The 11295-nt window shown below is 57.9% G+C and overlaps 1 protein-coding gene across 2 annotated transcripts; it reads left to right on the top strand.

Annotated features, from left to right (window-relative positions):
• The first annotated feature begins 2206 nt into the window (after positions 1-2206).
• Positions 2207-10242, top strand: CNPY2 (canopy FGF signaling regulator 2). Of its 2 annotated transcripts, none has more exons than XM_084609786.1 (6): positions 2207-2292; positions 3679-3880; positions 4256-4371; positions 5063-5260; positions 5676-5772; positions 9247-10242. In XM_084609786.1, the coding sequence occupies exons 2-6, from the start codon at positions 3781-3783 to the stop codon at positions 9288-9290; spliced, it is 555 nt and encodes a 184-aa protein (XP_084465912.1). In that variant the 5' UTR covers positions 2207-2292; positions 3679-3780; the 3' UTR covers positions 9291-10242. The 2 variants fall into 2 exon arrangements, with proteins under 2 accessions (XP_084465912.1, XP_084465913.1); XM_084609787.1 differs by having other exon boundaries at positions 2231-2292; positions 3756-3880.
• Positions 10243-11295: the final 1053 nt, after the last annotated feature.

Raw genomic sequence — 11295 nt, 5'->3', positions numbered from 1 at the left:
GCCAGCGAGTCTGAGGTTAGGGGAGGCTCTTCCAGACCTCACGGTCTGCAGAGCAGGAGGCCCCCCCTCATAGGCGGGGGGGGGGGCAAGGAGAGGGAGCTGGTGCAAATCTCCCAGAGTTTAAGAACCAGGAAGCAGGGCTGAGCTGGCTGGGAGGTGATGCAGCCACCTCGGGGGGGACAGATCTTGAACAGTGTCCAGCGCAGAAGCAAGGAGAACAAGACTCCTGCATGCAATTAAAATTGGAGGGGGGGCAACGAGTTCAGAATGTTGTCACCAGTGCTGGACTTTGGCCAGGCCAGCGGGGTTAGCACCTGTGGAAAGCCCAGCAGCCCGGTTGGGTTTTTGCATTTCCCTGGAAACACACCACCTCACAGCATCCTGGGGCATGACTCAAAGGGAGGCAAGGAATCACCTACTGACTCAGCAGCTTCCCACCATCCCTGGGTTTTCCCCACTGGTCTCCCCTCCCCGGTTAGCTCCCGAGCTGGGACAGCCACCAGCTCGGTTGGGGGGGCTGGGGGCGTGGATGGCTCCAGACCCCCTGCCCCAGCTGGAGCTGCTACGGTCCCTAATGAACTAAGGTGGCTCTGGGCACATGGCTGGGGACTGTTGGCAGGAAGTTTTTTGCTGAGACAGCGAGGTTTTGTGTCTGTCACCTTGGTTAATGCAGTCACTCTGACATGGGCAGGGGGCAGCCGAGCGCGGCGGAACGCTCTGTGTCTCTCCCAGGACAGAGACGCTGCAGACCCACCTGACAGCAGGAGCGTCAACCTGCCTCGAGCATCCCGGCTCGCTGCATCAGAACATGGCGGTGAGCCTCTGGCCTGTCTCCTGAATTAGAAGCCCCTTAAAAATGGGGACAAGAACCCCCCCAGTTTTAGTTCCTGGGGGGGCCCCTGTCTCCAGTGCATTGGGGCTGCGTGATCTAACCCTGCATGGGGAGCCCAGTGCCCCGGTTGGTGTATTAGCCGGCGAGCAACAGCACCTGGCTGCCCTGCCCGGAGATTCAGGAGCGGCTATAGCCCAGGGCTCCCAGGGGGGAGCACGTCCCCCCGAAAACTGGCTGCTCTCAATGCAGAGGAGGCAAAGTGCCTGTGGGGATGATCGACTCCAGCACAGCCAGGGCAGAGTCATTGCCAGGGCTCCCTAGTCCCCTCTCCTGCTGCATTGGCACTCGCTAGCCATGGAGCATCCTGGAGACTGGAGTGGGCACAGACAACAGGGACCAAGGAAAAGGAGGAAGTCTAGTCATTGGCGCAGACTGGCTGGGAGCCAGGACTTCTGGGTTTTGGTGGTGGCTCAGGGCAGGGAGTGGGGTCTAGTGGTTAGAGCAGAGGGGCTGGGAGCCAGAGTTCAGCGATCCAGCTTGATCTGCTGCCAGGAGGTGCCCACTTCCTTCCTCATGACCTCAGAGCAGGGCTGTGCCCCCATGTCCCCCCCAGCTGCAACCCCCACGCCCCCCCCAGCCCCACACCCCCTATACCCTTCCCCCAGGTGCAACCCCCATGCCCCCTCCCTAGTCCCACACCCCCCTATGCCCTCCCCTCAGCTGCAACCCCCACAGCCTCTATACCCTTCCCCCAGCTGCAACCCCCACGCCCCCTCCCTAGCCCCCACACCCCCTATAGCCTCCCCTCAGTTGCAACCCCCACGCCCCTTCCCTAGCCCCCACACCCCCTATACCCTCCCCTCAGCTGCAACCCTCATGCCCCCTATACCCTCCCCTCAGCTGCAACCCGCACGCCCACTATACCCTCCCCCCAGCTGCAACCCCCCCGCCCCCTCCCAGCCCCCCTATACCCTTCCCCCAGCTGCAACCTGCACGCCCCCTCCCAGCCCCCCGCCCCCCTATACCCTTCCTGCAGCTGCAACCTCCCGCCCCCTCCCAGCCCCAGGGGTCGGTCCCTCCGCCCAGCTGTGTAACTTCCCTGCCCCGCCCATCCGCGCAGGCCCCGCCCCTTGCCGGGCTGCTGCTCGCGTGGAACCCAACGCCACGCGAGCTGGGGCCTCGCTGTGCGCCCGGGGTCCTGCCGCCGCCTTAGCTGCCCTTAGCGGTGCCTGTGCCCGGCCGCCCCGCCGGAGGGGCCCTGGCAGCCGCTGCCGGAACAGGAGCCGGAGCCGGCCCGGCCCCGCCCCTCACCGGATCCCCGGACTGGGGTGGCGGCGGCGGCGGCGGGAGCGGGAGCGCGGCGGGGCAGGCGGGCGGCGGGGCAGCCCCGGGGGGCGGGGCTCGGGAGCGGGCGGACTCAGCGCCCGCCGGGGGAGCGGCGGGGCCGGGACAGGTCTCAGGTGCGGGGCTCTAAGGGGTCCCTGTAGGGTGGGGGGGCCCTTTCGGGGAGAGGGGTCCCGGTGGGGGGCTCTAGAGGGGAGAGGAGTCCCTATAGGATGGGGGGGCCCTGTAGGGTGTGGGGGGGGGCTCTAGAGGGGAGAGGGGGCCCTGTAGGGTGTGGGGGGGGCCCTGGGTAGGGGGGCTCTATAGGGGAGAGGGGGCCCTGTAGGGTGTGTGTGGGGGCCCTGTAGGGTGTATGGGGGGCTCTAGAGGGGAGAGGGGGCCCTGTAGGGTGTGTGTGGGGGCCCTGTAGGGTGTATGGGGGGCTCTAGAGGGGAGAGGGGGCCCTGTAGGGTGTGGGGGGGCCCTGGGTGGGGGGGCTCTAGAGGGGAGAGGGGGCCCTGTAGGGTGTGGGGGAGGGGCCCTGTAGGTGTATGGGAGGACCTGAGTCTAGGGTGCTCTAAGGGAGTGTGTGAGGGGGGCTCTAGAGGGGAGCGCGGGTCTTTATACAGGGTTCTATAGGGTGTATAGGGGCATCTGGGTTGGGGAGTCCCTATAGGGATCTCTGTAGGGTGTATGGGGGTCCTGGGCGTAGTGGGTATCTAGGGACATAACAGGGAGCTAGAGAGGTCTCTTTGGGGACCTCTGGGGGATACTGAGGGGGCAGAGTGTGGGGGGCGCTGGCAGGAAGTGGGGCACACTGGGGAGTAGGTTACAGAACCATGGAAAGAGAGTGTCAGCTGGCCCCCCAAGGCTCCATGATGGGCTGCTGTTCCCTTCTGTCCTGGGGGGATGCTGTGACTCCCCGGTGCCCATCAGCCCCAGGGCTGGTGGAGGGGACCTGTGGGCACTTTCTCCATCTCGCTAGGTTCTGTAGGGGAAGGGCCACTGACCGATCCCAGTAACCAGTAAAGAGCAGCTACAAACTGCCAAACCCTGTGGCCTCCGGCCCGCCGCACAGTCCCTGTTTTGTGCTCACAACCTGAGCCCAGCAGACAAACAGCTGCTCCTTGGAGGACCGCTTTGAAACAGGGAACGATTGTGCCACGGAGCCCTTGGCACTGTAAATGCTGGCCCGGCATGATGGGTTGAGCTGTTCGGGCAGGAAAGAGCAATTCCTAGGGCAAATCTACCGGGGAGGTTAAACAGGATCTGATAGGGTGGGAATTTTAAATGCTGTAGTTATATCTCTGTTACTCTGCTGTAGCAGGGTCCTTTCTGGTTTAAGCTAAATCAAAGAGAGCCATTTTCAGGCTGGCGTAAGCATGGAGGTTATAATAGTATACCAGTAAAATCAGACCAGTGTTCGACATGGCTCCCAGGTAGACAAGCCCCTAAAGGGGCTGCTGTCGGAACCGGGAGGGATTCGCTGTAGCAGAAGCAGAATTTGGTTTGGGTTTCCACAGAGCGCCTGCTGGACCCCTCGTGGCTGAGAGGAGGAGCTGTGATCTGGAAGCACTGAATCCTTTTGGCCTCTCTGCAGGTCACTGTGCCAGCCTGCGGGGAAGATGAATGGCTGGGTTTCTCACACTCTCTGCCTGTCCGTCATCCTGGTGTCCCTGTTGAACAGTGTCCTTGCTTGGAGTAGTCAGGATCTCCATTGTGGAGGTAAAGGGAGCATTTCCAGCTCGGTTGCTGTGTGACAATCGTGCCCCATGCCTCAGTTTCCCTATCAGCCAAATGGGGATCGGGTTAGTTAACGCTAAGTAAGTGCAGATTATTGTTAGAGGAGCAGATCCTCTCTCAGGCTCTGACTCCCATTGGGCTAGGCACAGTGCAGACCCTGAGAAGGAAACCATCTTGTTAGTGACTGTATCAGGGTTAGTTGCTGCTCCCAGACGGACGGTGCACTGTTGAACTGTTGAACTGTTGTTTCTGACCTGCCCAGGGCTGCAGAGGGCAGGCTGGGTAACAGCCGTTTGCTTCTCTCCATCTGATTCACCATGTTGACTAATGCAACTGATTTGTCTCTCTCCTCTCTAGCTTGTCGGGCCCTGGTGGACGAGCTGGAGTGGGAGATCTCCCAGGTGGATCCCAAGAAAACCATCCAGATGGGGTCGTTCCGTATCAACCCGGACGGCAGCCAGTCGGTTGTGGAGGTAGGGTGTCTTGCACTTACCCAGCCGGGTACCTCTCTCCAGCCCTGGGGCGGCAGGAATCTCTGAAAGATCAGGTTTAAGAGAGGGGAAGGGTGGATGGTAAATTGACAATAAAGCCCTGCTGGAAGTAGCAGCCACGTGTTGTGGGGAGAGGGATGGAGAAGGGAGTGGGTCCTGAAGATCCCATTTCATTAATTTTCCTCCCCTAGAAAGACTCCAAGGGGGGCTGAGGCACCCACTGGGTGCTGTTAACCGCGGAAGGGGGGTTCCTCTTCTGATTGGCGGCACTGGAATGTGAAGCCAGTTTGTGAGGGCTGAGAATGGCTTCTCTGTAGTAGCGGCTCTTGCCCTAGGGAAGCAGCGTTGGCTGATGTAGCAGGGGGCTGGCACCCAGGACCCCTGGGCTTTTCTGTTCTCTGGAGAATTTGTGGGCAGGGGGTGGGACTGGGAGTGGGGACTCCTGGGTTCTGTGCAGAGCTGCCCTCCTGGCTCGCTGCGTGACCTCGGCCGAGTCGTTTTGCCTCTGTGTAGAGAGCGGATGGCACCGTCGCTGTTCCCAGGGCGGCTCGGCCAACGCTTGCAAACCACGGTTATGACCGTGTTGGGGCTCAGGTGCTGCGGCTGTCTCGTGGGTGAGTGGCACGGTGAATGCACTTGGCGCAGCCTGTCAGATCACTGTGGTTCTGCCCAGGTGCCCTACGCCAGATCCGAAGCTCACCTGACGGAGCTGCTGGAGCGGGTCTGTGAGAAGATGAAAGAGTATGGGGAGAAGGTGGATCCCTCCACCCACCGGAAAAGCTACGTCCGCGTGATCTCCCATGACGGGACCGAGATGGACCTTTCTGAGACCAAAATGGACGGGGACGTGACGTCCCGCCTGAAGTTTGCGGTGAGTGCAGAGGCGCTGGGCGTACGTGGGGCTCCCCTGACGGAGCTCAGCTGCCAGTTGAAGGGGGGACCTTGATGACTTTTGACTCTCAGCTGCAGTAGCCCCCGCCGTGCTGGTGCTGGGTGGGAGACACCAGGCTGCTCTCACTAGCCACACCCTAGTGCTTAACCCTGACCCCTCTTCCTGGACTGCAGAGCGCTGACATCCCCCCTGCAGCCTGACCACTGTGCTTTGCCACCGCAGAGCAGGCCATGGACTGGTGGGGCTGCTGTTTCTGTGGCTGGGGCTGTGTCGAGCAGGGCCCAGCTGTGGTGTCTCCTCTCTGTCACTGTTGCCGTTGCTGCCCCGGGTGACCCGCTCAGTGCTAGGGGAGGCAGGATGCAGGTTTTCTGACCCTCTCCGGACCCTGTTGCAGTGCGAGAGCATCGCCGAGGAGTATGAAGATGAGCTCATTGAATTCTTCTCCCATGAGACCGACAACGTCAAGGATCGGCTCTGCAGCAAACGGACCGGTAAGCGAGGGTCCCCTGCTGCTTGGGGTGGGAGGCTAGTCAGCCAGGGAACATAAGAACAGCCAGACTGGGTCAGACCAATTGTCCATCCAGCCCAGTATCCTGTCTACCGACAGTGGCTCATTCCAGGTGCTTCAGAGGGAATGAACAGAACAGGGAATCCTCAAGTGATCCATCCCCGCTCGCCCATTCCCAGCTTCTGGCAAACAGAGGCTAGGGACACTTCAGAGTATAGTTTTGCTAATAGCCATTGATGGACCTATCCTCCATGAACTTATCTTTTTTTAACCCTGGTATACTGGCCTTCACAACATCCTCTGGCAAGGAGTTCCACAGGTTGACTGTGCGTTGGGTGAAGAAATACCTTTTTTTGTTCGTTTTAAAAAACGGAGCCTGGAGGCTTTCGCTCACCTCTAGATGGCTGCCTGGAGGCCAAGCCCAGTCAGCTGTCACCACTCTAGGAGCGAAATACACCCTTGAACAGGGCAGAAGCCATTGCCAGGGCGCAAGGAAGCGGGGTGCTGCCACATAAAGTATTTAGCCTGGATACCATGGCTGGTCCCCTGTACTCAATCAGTGTTATTCCCCACTTCCCGTCATGCACCGGTGCTGCAGCATTGCTGGAACAGGGTGACTGCTGCGCTCCAGCCCAGAGGAAGCTGCCTTCCAGCGATGGGGAAAGTGTTCCCTCTGCACCAGGGTCCATAAGCTTCACTGAGTCGTGGAATCACCCACTCCTGAGGCCTGGGAAGGCAGCATGGTGTTGGACTCCTCCGTGTCACCTTCCCACAACTGCACCTTCCTTGGCCAGTTCTTTTCCCCCCAAGATGTCGATTTAAGGCACCCCCCTTAGGCTTTTTTTTTTTTTTTAATTTGGACAGTCTCCTGTTTTATGCTGGTTCTCGGAATCAGTGAGTTCATTAAACAACCAAAACAAGAAGCATGCCGCTGAGCTGCGGTGACTGCTGAAAGCTGTGGGGCTTGCAGGTCTGTTCTGATTGATGATCACATGGACGAGGTGCTGGGCTGGGACTCAGGAGACATGGGTTCAATTCCTGGCTCTGCTGTAGACCCCGTGCAACCTTGGTTGAGTCACTTCACCACTCTGTGCCTCGGTTTCCCCATCTGTAACACAGGGATACCACCTCTCTGTCGTAGAGTGCTGGCTAACTCCCCAGATACTCTATTGAGCGCTGTAGAGAAGCCATTACAAAAAAACTATTCATAAACCAGAAGAAAAGTAAGAAAGGAAGTAATGATACTTAGCTGTTACCCAGCGCGTTTCGTGCGTAGACCTCAAAGCCCTTCACAAAGGACAGCCAGGGCCATTAGCCCATTTTATAGATGAGGAAACTGAGGCAGAGTTACGTTGACTTGCCCAGGGTCCCCCAGCAGATCAGCGGCTGGGCTGGGAATAGGGCTGAGGTCTCCTGATTCCCCGTGTAGTGCCCTACTCACTGGACCCTGCTGCTCCAGGCTCTTATCCTGCAGCCACTGGCTCGCTTTCTGTCAGGAAGCCGTTTCAGGTAGGCTGCGACTGGTCCACTGATGGGGTCTGAGTCTAACTTCCACTGTCTTATGCATTTGTCAGTAACTTGCCCTCCCATCCCCTGGCCTCTCCTCGCCCTTGGAGTGTCAAACCCCCTCCAGAGACCTGTTGGGGATCTGGTGCGAGTGCTCTGCAGGAGTGTCCCGGCTCCGTGGGCTCGCTGCTCCCACCAAGGGCAGCAAGTCAGAATGTCATGCTTCCTTTTCTAACTGCCTGCAACTTTTTTGGGAAACTCCAGCTTGTGCCAAGCGTTCCTGAGGCAGGGCCAAGGGACAGCGGCTCCTCACACAACCAGCCCAACCTCCTTTGCGCCAGAGATTCTCATTGGCTGCCAAAAGCAGTAACGGGATTGGAGCAGCCAATTGCTGGGTGCTATTCAGGGACTGGTCTCCCCATCCCGCTAAGTTATTTTTGGATGGCAGCCCTGGGTGCCGCCTGACCTTTGTTCGTTCTTGTCCAAGCTGTTGGAAAGGGACTCTGGCTTTACACCTCTGTCCTCTGATCTCCCTGGACCTGCACACCTGATCGCTCTGCATGCCACAGCGATGTGTCAGTCTTCAGCAGAGAGCGCCTTCCATCTGCCCTGTCTGGGTCACAGGCCGACCTCAACAGCTCTGTTCAAACAGCCGCATTTTTCATTAGCCACTAACCAAAGTGTGTGTGTGTGTGAGAGAGAGAGAGAGAGAAGTGGTCCCTCCTCCAGTCACTGCTGTGCCAGCCAGTCCCTGTTCTCTGGCTGGCAGCCAGATCTTTCAGTTCTCACCTGAGCAACAGCCTTGTCCTGGGGCTGCACATCCAGGCGGCCCCTTACCTGCTCTGTGCTTCAGTAAATGGCTGAGAGTCAGAGGTTGGTCTCCTGTGCCCTCCATCTCTAAGAGGGATGATCTGCCTCTGGAAAAATGAACGAGAGTTAAACTCCGGGTCTTAAATTGTTGACCCCATGGCCCCTTTTACAAGCGTCAGGATGTTAACCCGGTGTCCTGGCCCCCTCCCAACTAGGCAATTATTTTCCACTGACCTACTGCTCCGTTTCATTCACATACAGACTGCTGCTTTCCTTTCAAGACCGAGGCCACTGTGTGATACTGTACCATGTTGAACAGCTGCTGCATCCCACCCTAGAGGTGGCTGCATTTCAGTGAGGATGAAATTATCCTCCAGGTAGATTAAGTGCTTTGGTGTGAAAGATGCTAGAAATGCTGCGGTCAACAAAGCGGTTGTGAGCGGGTCTGTGGTGTTTGGAATAATACAGACTGAGGAGCATGTGGGAATCGTCTCACACATTAAAAGGGACAAGGAAGCTGCAGACTTCCCAGGCCATGAGCTGCTAAGCCAGTTGGAAAGGGACATGCTTATGGTAGCTGCTGTCTGTTTCCTACAGTTGGATAGAAATGTTACTGAAGATCTGATTTGGAAACCGAATCAGCTTGAGGACTGCCAGCAAAATACTTAGACTGTAAACTCTGGGGCAGAGCCAGTTGTCTTCAGGTGTAGGAAACTATCACAAAGGGACCTGATCCCTGCTTCCAGGTGCTACCGTAATGTAAATAATACAGGGACATTCAGTGAGATCGAAAGGTACAAATTCCTAGCTGAGAAAAGGAAGTACACACCGCACAGTTAGCTGGTGGAACTCACTGTCACAAGACCTGACTGAGGCCAAAAACAAGATTCCGAAAGGGATTAGACATTTGACATGCTACAGAGACCAGCCAGAGAGAGGTTAGAGCCAGTTCCGTAAGGAGCGTGAGCCCTGCTGCTTCACTGCACAAACCAACCTCTAACTTGCAGGGGGTGGGGCAGGGGGGTCAGGAGGAGATTGTCCCACAACTGTCTCCTGCAGGGTTCTTATCCTTTCTCTGGACCTCGGCTCTGATCCAGTCTGGTAAGTCCCTTGTTCTAACGGCTTGTGCTCCTATGCGTAGATCTGTGCGACCATGCCCTGAACATCCCCCACGATGAGCTGTGAAGTGCGAAGGCCCGGATCAAACTGGACATCCCCTGCAGTGGACTCCTCCCCTACCTGCCAGCATTGCCCTGGGAACCTCGCTGGGTGTCCCCTGGAAACCCCAAACTATGCCTGGGGAGGAAAGCAGGACAGAAACTTCCTTCAGAGGGAAAGACGTTGTCCTTCTCCTGCCCCTCGGGATCGCTTGACTTCCCATCTGCTTTTAGGCTGTCGATGTTTCCTCCCTCATCCCTTCCCCGAGGAGATGGACAGATGTGCCTGTAGAGTCCTGAGTCTGGATTTGACCCCTCCTCCCCCTGCCCACCTACTCTGGTGCTTTTACGTCTTATTTATTTTGGTTGTCTTGGGGTGGGAGTGTCAGCTGATGGGAAGAGGAAAGGGGGCCAGGAACCGGGTTCTGCTCCAGCTCTGAGAGGAGATGCTCTCTGGGGGGCAGAGCCAGGCATGGGCATCAGGACTTTGAGCTGTAGAAGGGCTGGTGGAGTGAGACCTCCCGGGTTTTATTCTGAGCAGCAATGTGTTCTAGGGGCTACAGTGCTAGAGCTGGAGTCAGGACTCTGGTTCTGGTCTGGCTCTGCCACTGTCTCACCGTGACCTTGGGCAACTCACTTCTCTGTGGCTGTTCTGAAGGGCCCAGGGGAAGGGGACCGCACAGAGACTTCTCCACCGTCATCCGTCCAAAGGGGACACTTCCAGCCACCAGCAGCAGGAGCAATGAGTATTGAGCTCAAATGACAGCCGGCGAAGACACGGCCGAGTCGGCGCTCTGCTAGCAGCCTCTGCACGCGCAGGGTGGAGGGATCCAGTTTTCCAAGGGGAGTTGTACTACTTTGAAGGGCTTGTTTTTAAATGTCTCAGGTCTGTTTCCTGAGGACTTCTTTCTAGGCTGCAGATTGCTGTGGTCTCCGTCAGAGGGCAGTAGAATAAACCTCTGGCCACACTGCAGTTGGAACTGCTTGCAATGGTCCTGTTTCCCTGTGCAATGAGGGGTAGGGGTGATTAGTCTGAGCAGTGGGTTCTGAAGGGCCCTATGGCACTTAGTTCATGGGACAGTTTTCAGCACTGTATCCCTGTCCACGCCAGCCAGGGCTAGCAGCGGGAAGCTGTTAGCAGCTTCAAGTATCCTGTGGCAGCGTAGCGAATACCGAGGCGAGGGTAGTACCAGTGTTAGGCAATGCTACAGACCAGCGATTTGCTCCTGCTCCAGGCATGGGCGACAGCTACCATCTTGGGCAACAGCGGGGCTTAAACCAGGGCTCTCCAGAGCCAGAAGTCTCTACAGCTTGAGCTAAAGAGGCAGGCATGGCAGCTGAGACCCGAATCCTCTGTGCAGTAGGGGATGTCGCGCACACAGGAGTGGCTAAGTCCCAGGGCAAAGGTGCTGGCTCTGTGGAACATTTCTTGAAGGGGTTGGGGGGGTGCAGGGCTTCTGCAGCTTTACTGGCAATCAGCTGCTTTAATGGCTGTTAAGTGACACACACACCCCTGGTGCCCAGGCTGAGGAGGGGGTGCCCCTGCCACCCCATCCTTGCTGGGGGTGACCGAGTGAAAGCTGCTGCTAATGGGCCTCCAAAGGACCAGCTCTGACCAGGGGTCTGTGATGAACATGGAAAAACTCAGGCACATATGACCTTTCCCTGGCCAGTGGGGCAGATGCCCAGGGTCATGTTCACCAGGGCAGGTAACAAGGGTCCCTTGGTCCAGTTTTCACTGGAAGTGAACATGGCTGAAGCAGAAGGAGCTTGGGGTTGGGGTTTTTTTTGCCTTTGGGACCTACTGCACCAGCCCGACCCTCCATTTATGCCTTGTTCCTGGAGTGGGGGAATGCAGGCCCTGACCCCCCTAGTCCCACTTCCTCCCTGTCCCCTCCCCTTTGCTCACTGCTCCAGCTCAGCTGCTGGCATTAACTTGACCCTCCCCTGCTGGAGGGGCTTGCTGGGCTGACGAGGTGTGTGGGCTCCACAAGGAGTTTAACAACCTCATGTTCCAGGCTGGGCCTCCCCCT

The sequence above is a fragment of the Lepidochelys olivacea genome (assembly GCF_965140295.1).
Source record: "Lepidochelys olivacea isolate rLepOli2 genome assembly, chromosome: 20".
Lineage (NCBI taxonomy): Eukaryota > Metazoa > Chordata > Testudines > Cheloniidae > Lepidochelys > Lepidochelys olivacea.
This window is presented reverse-complemented; position numbering and strand designations above follow the sequence as displayed.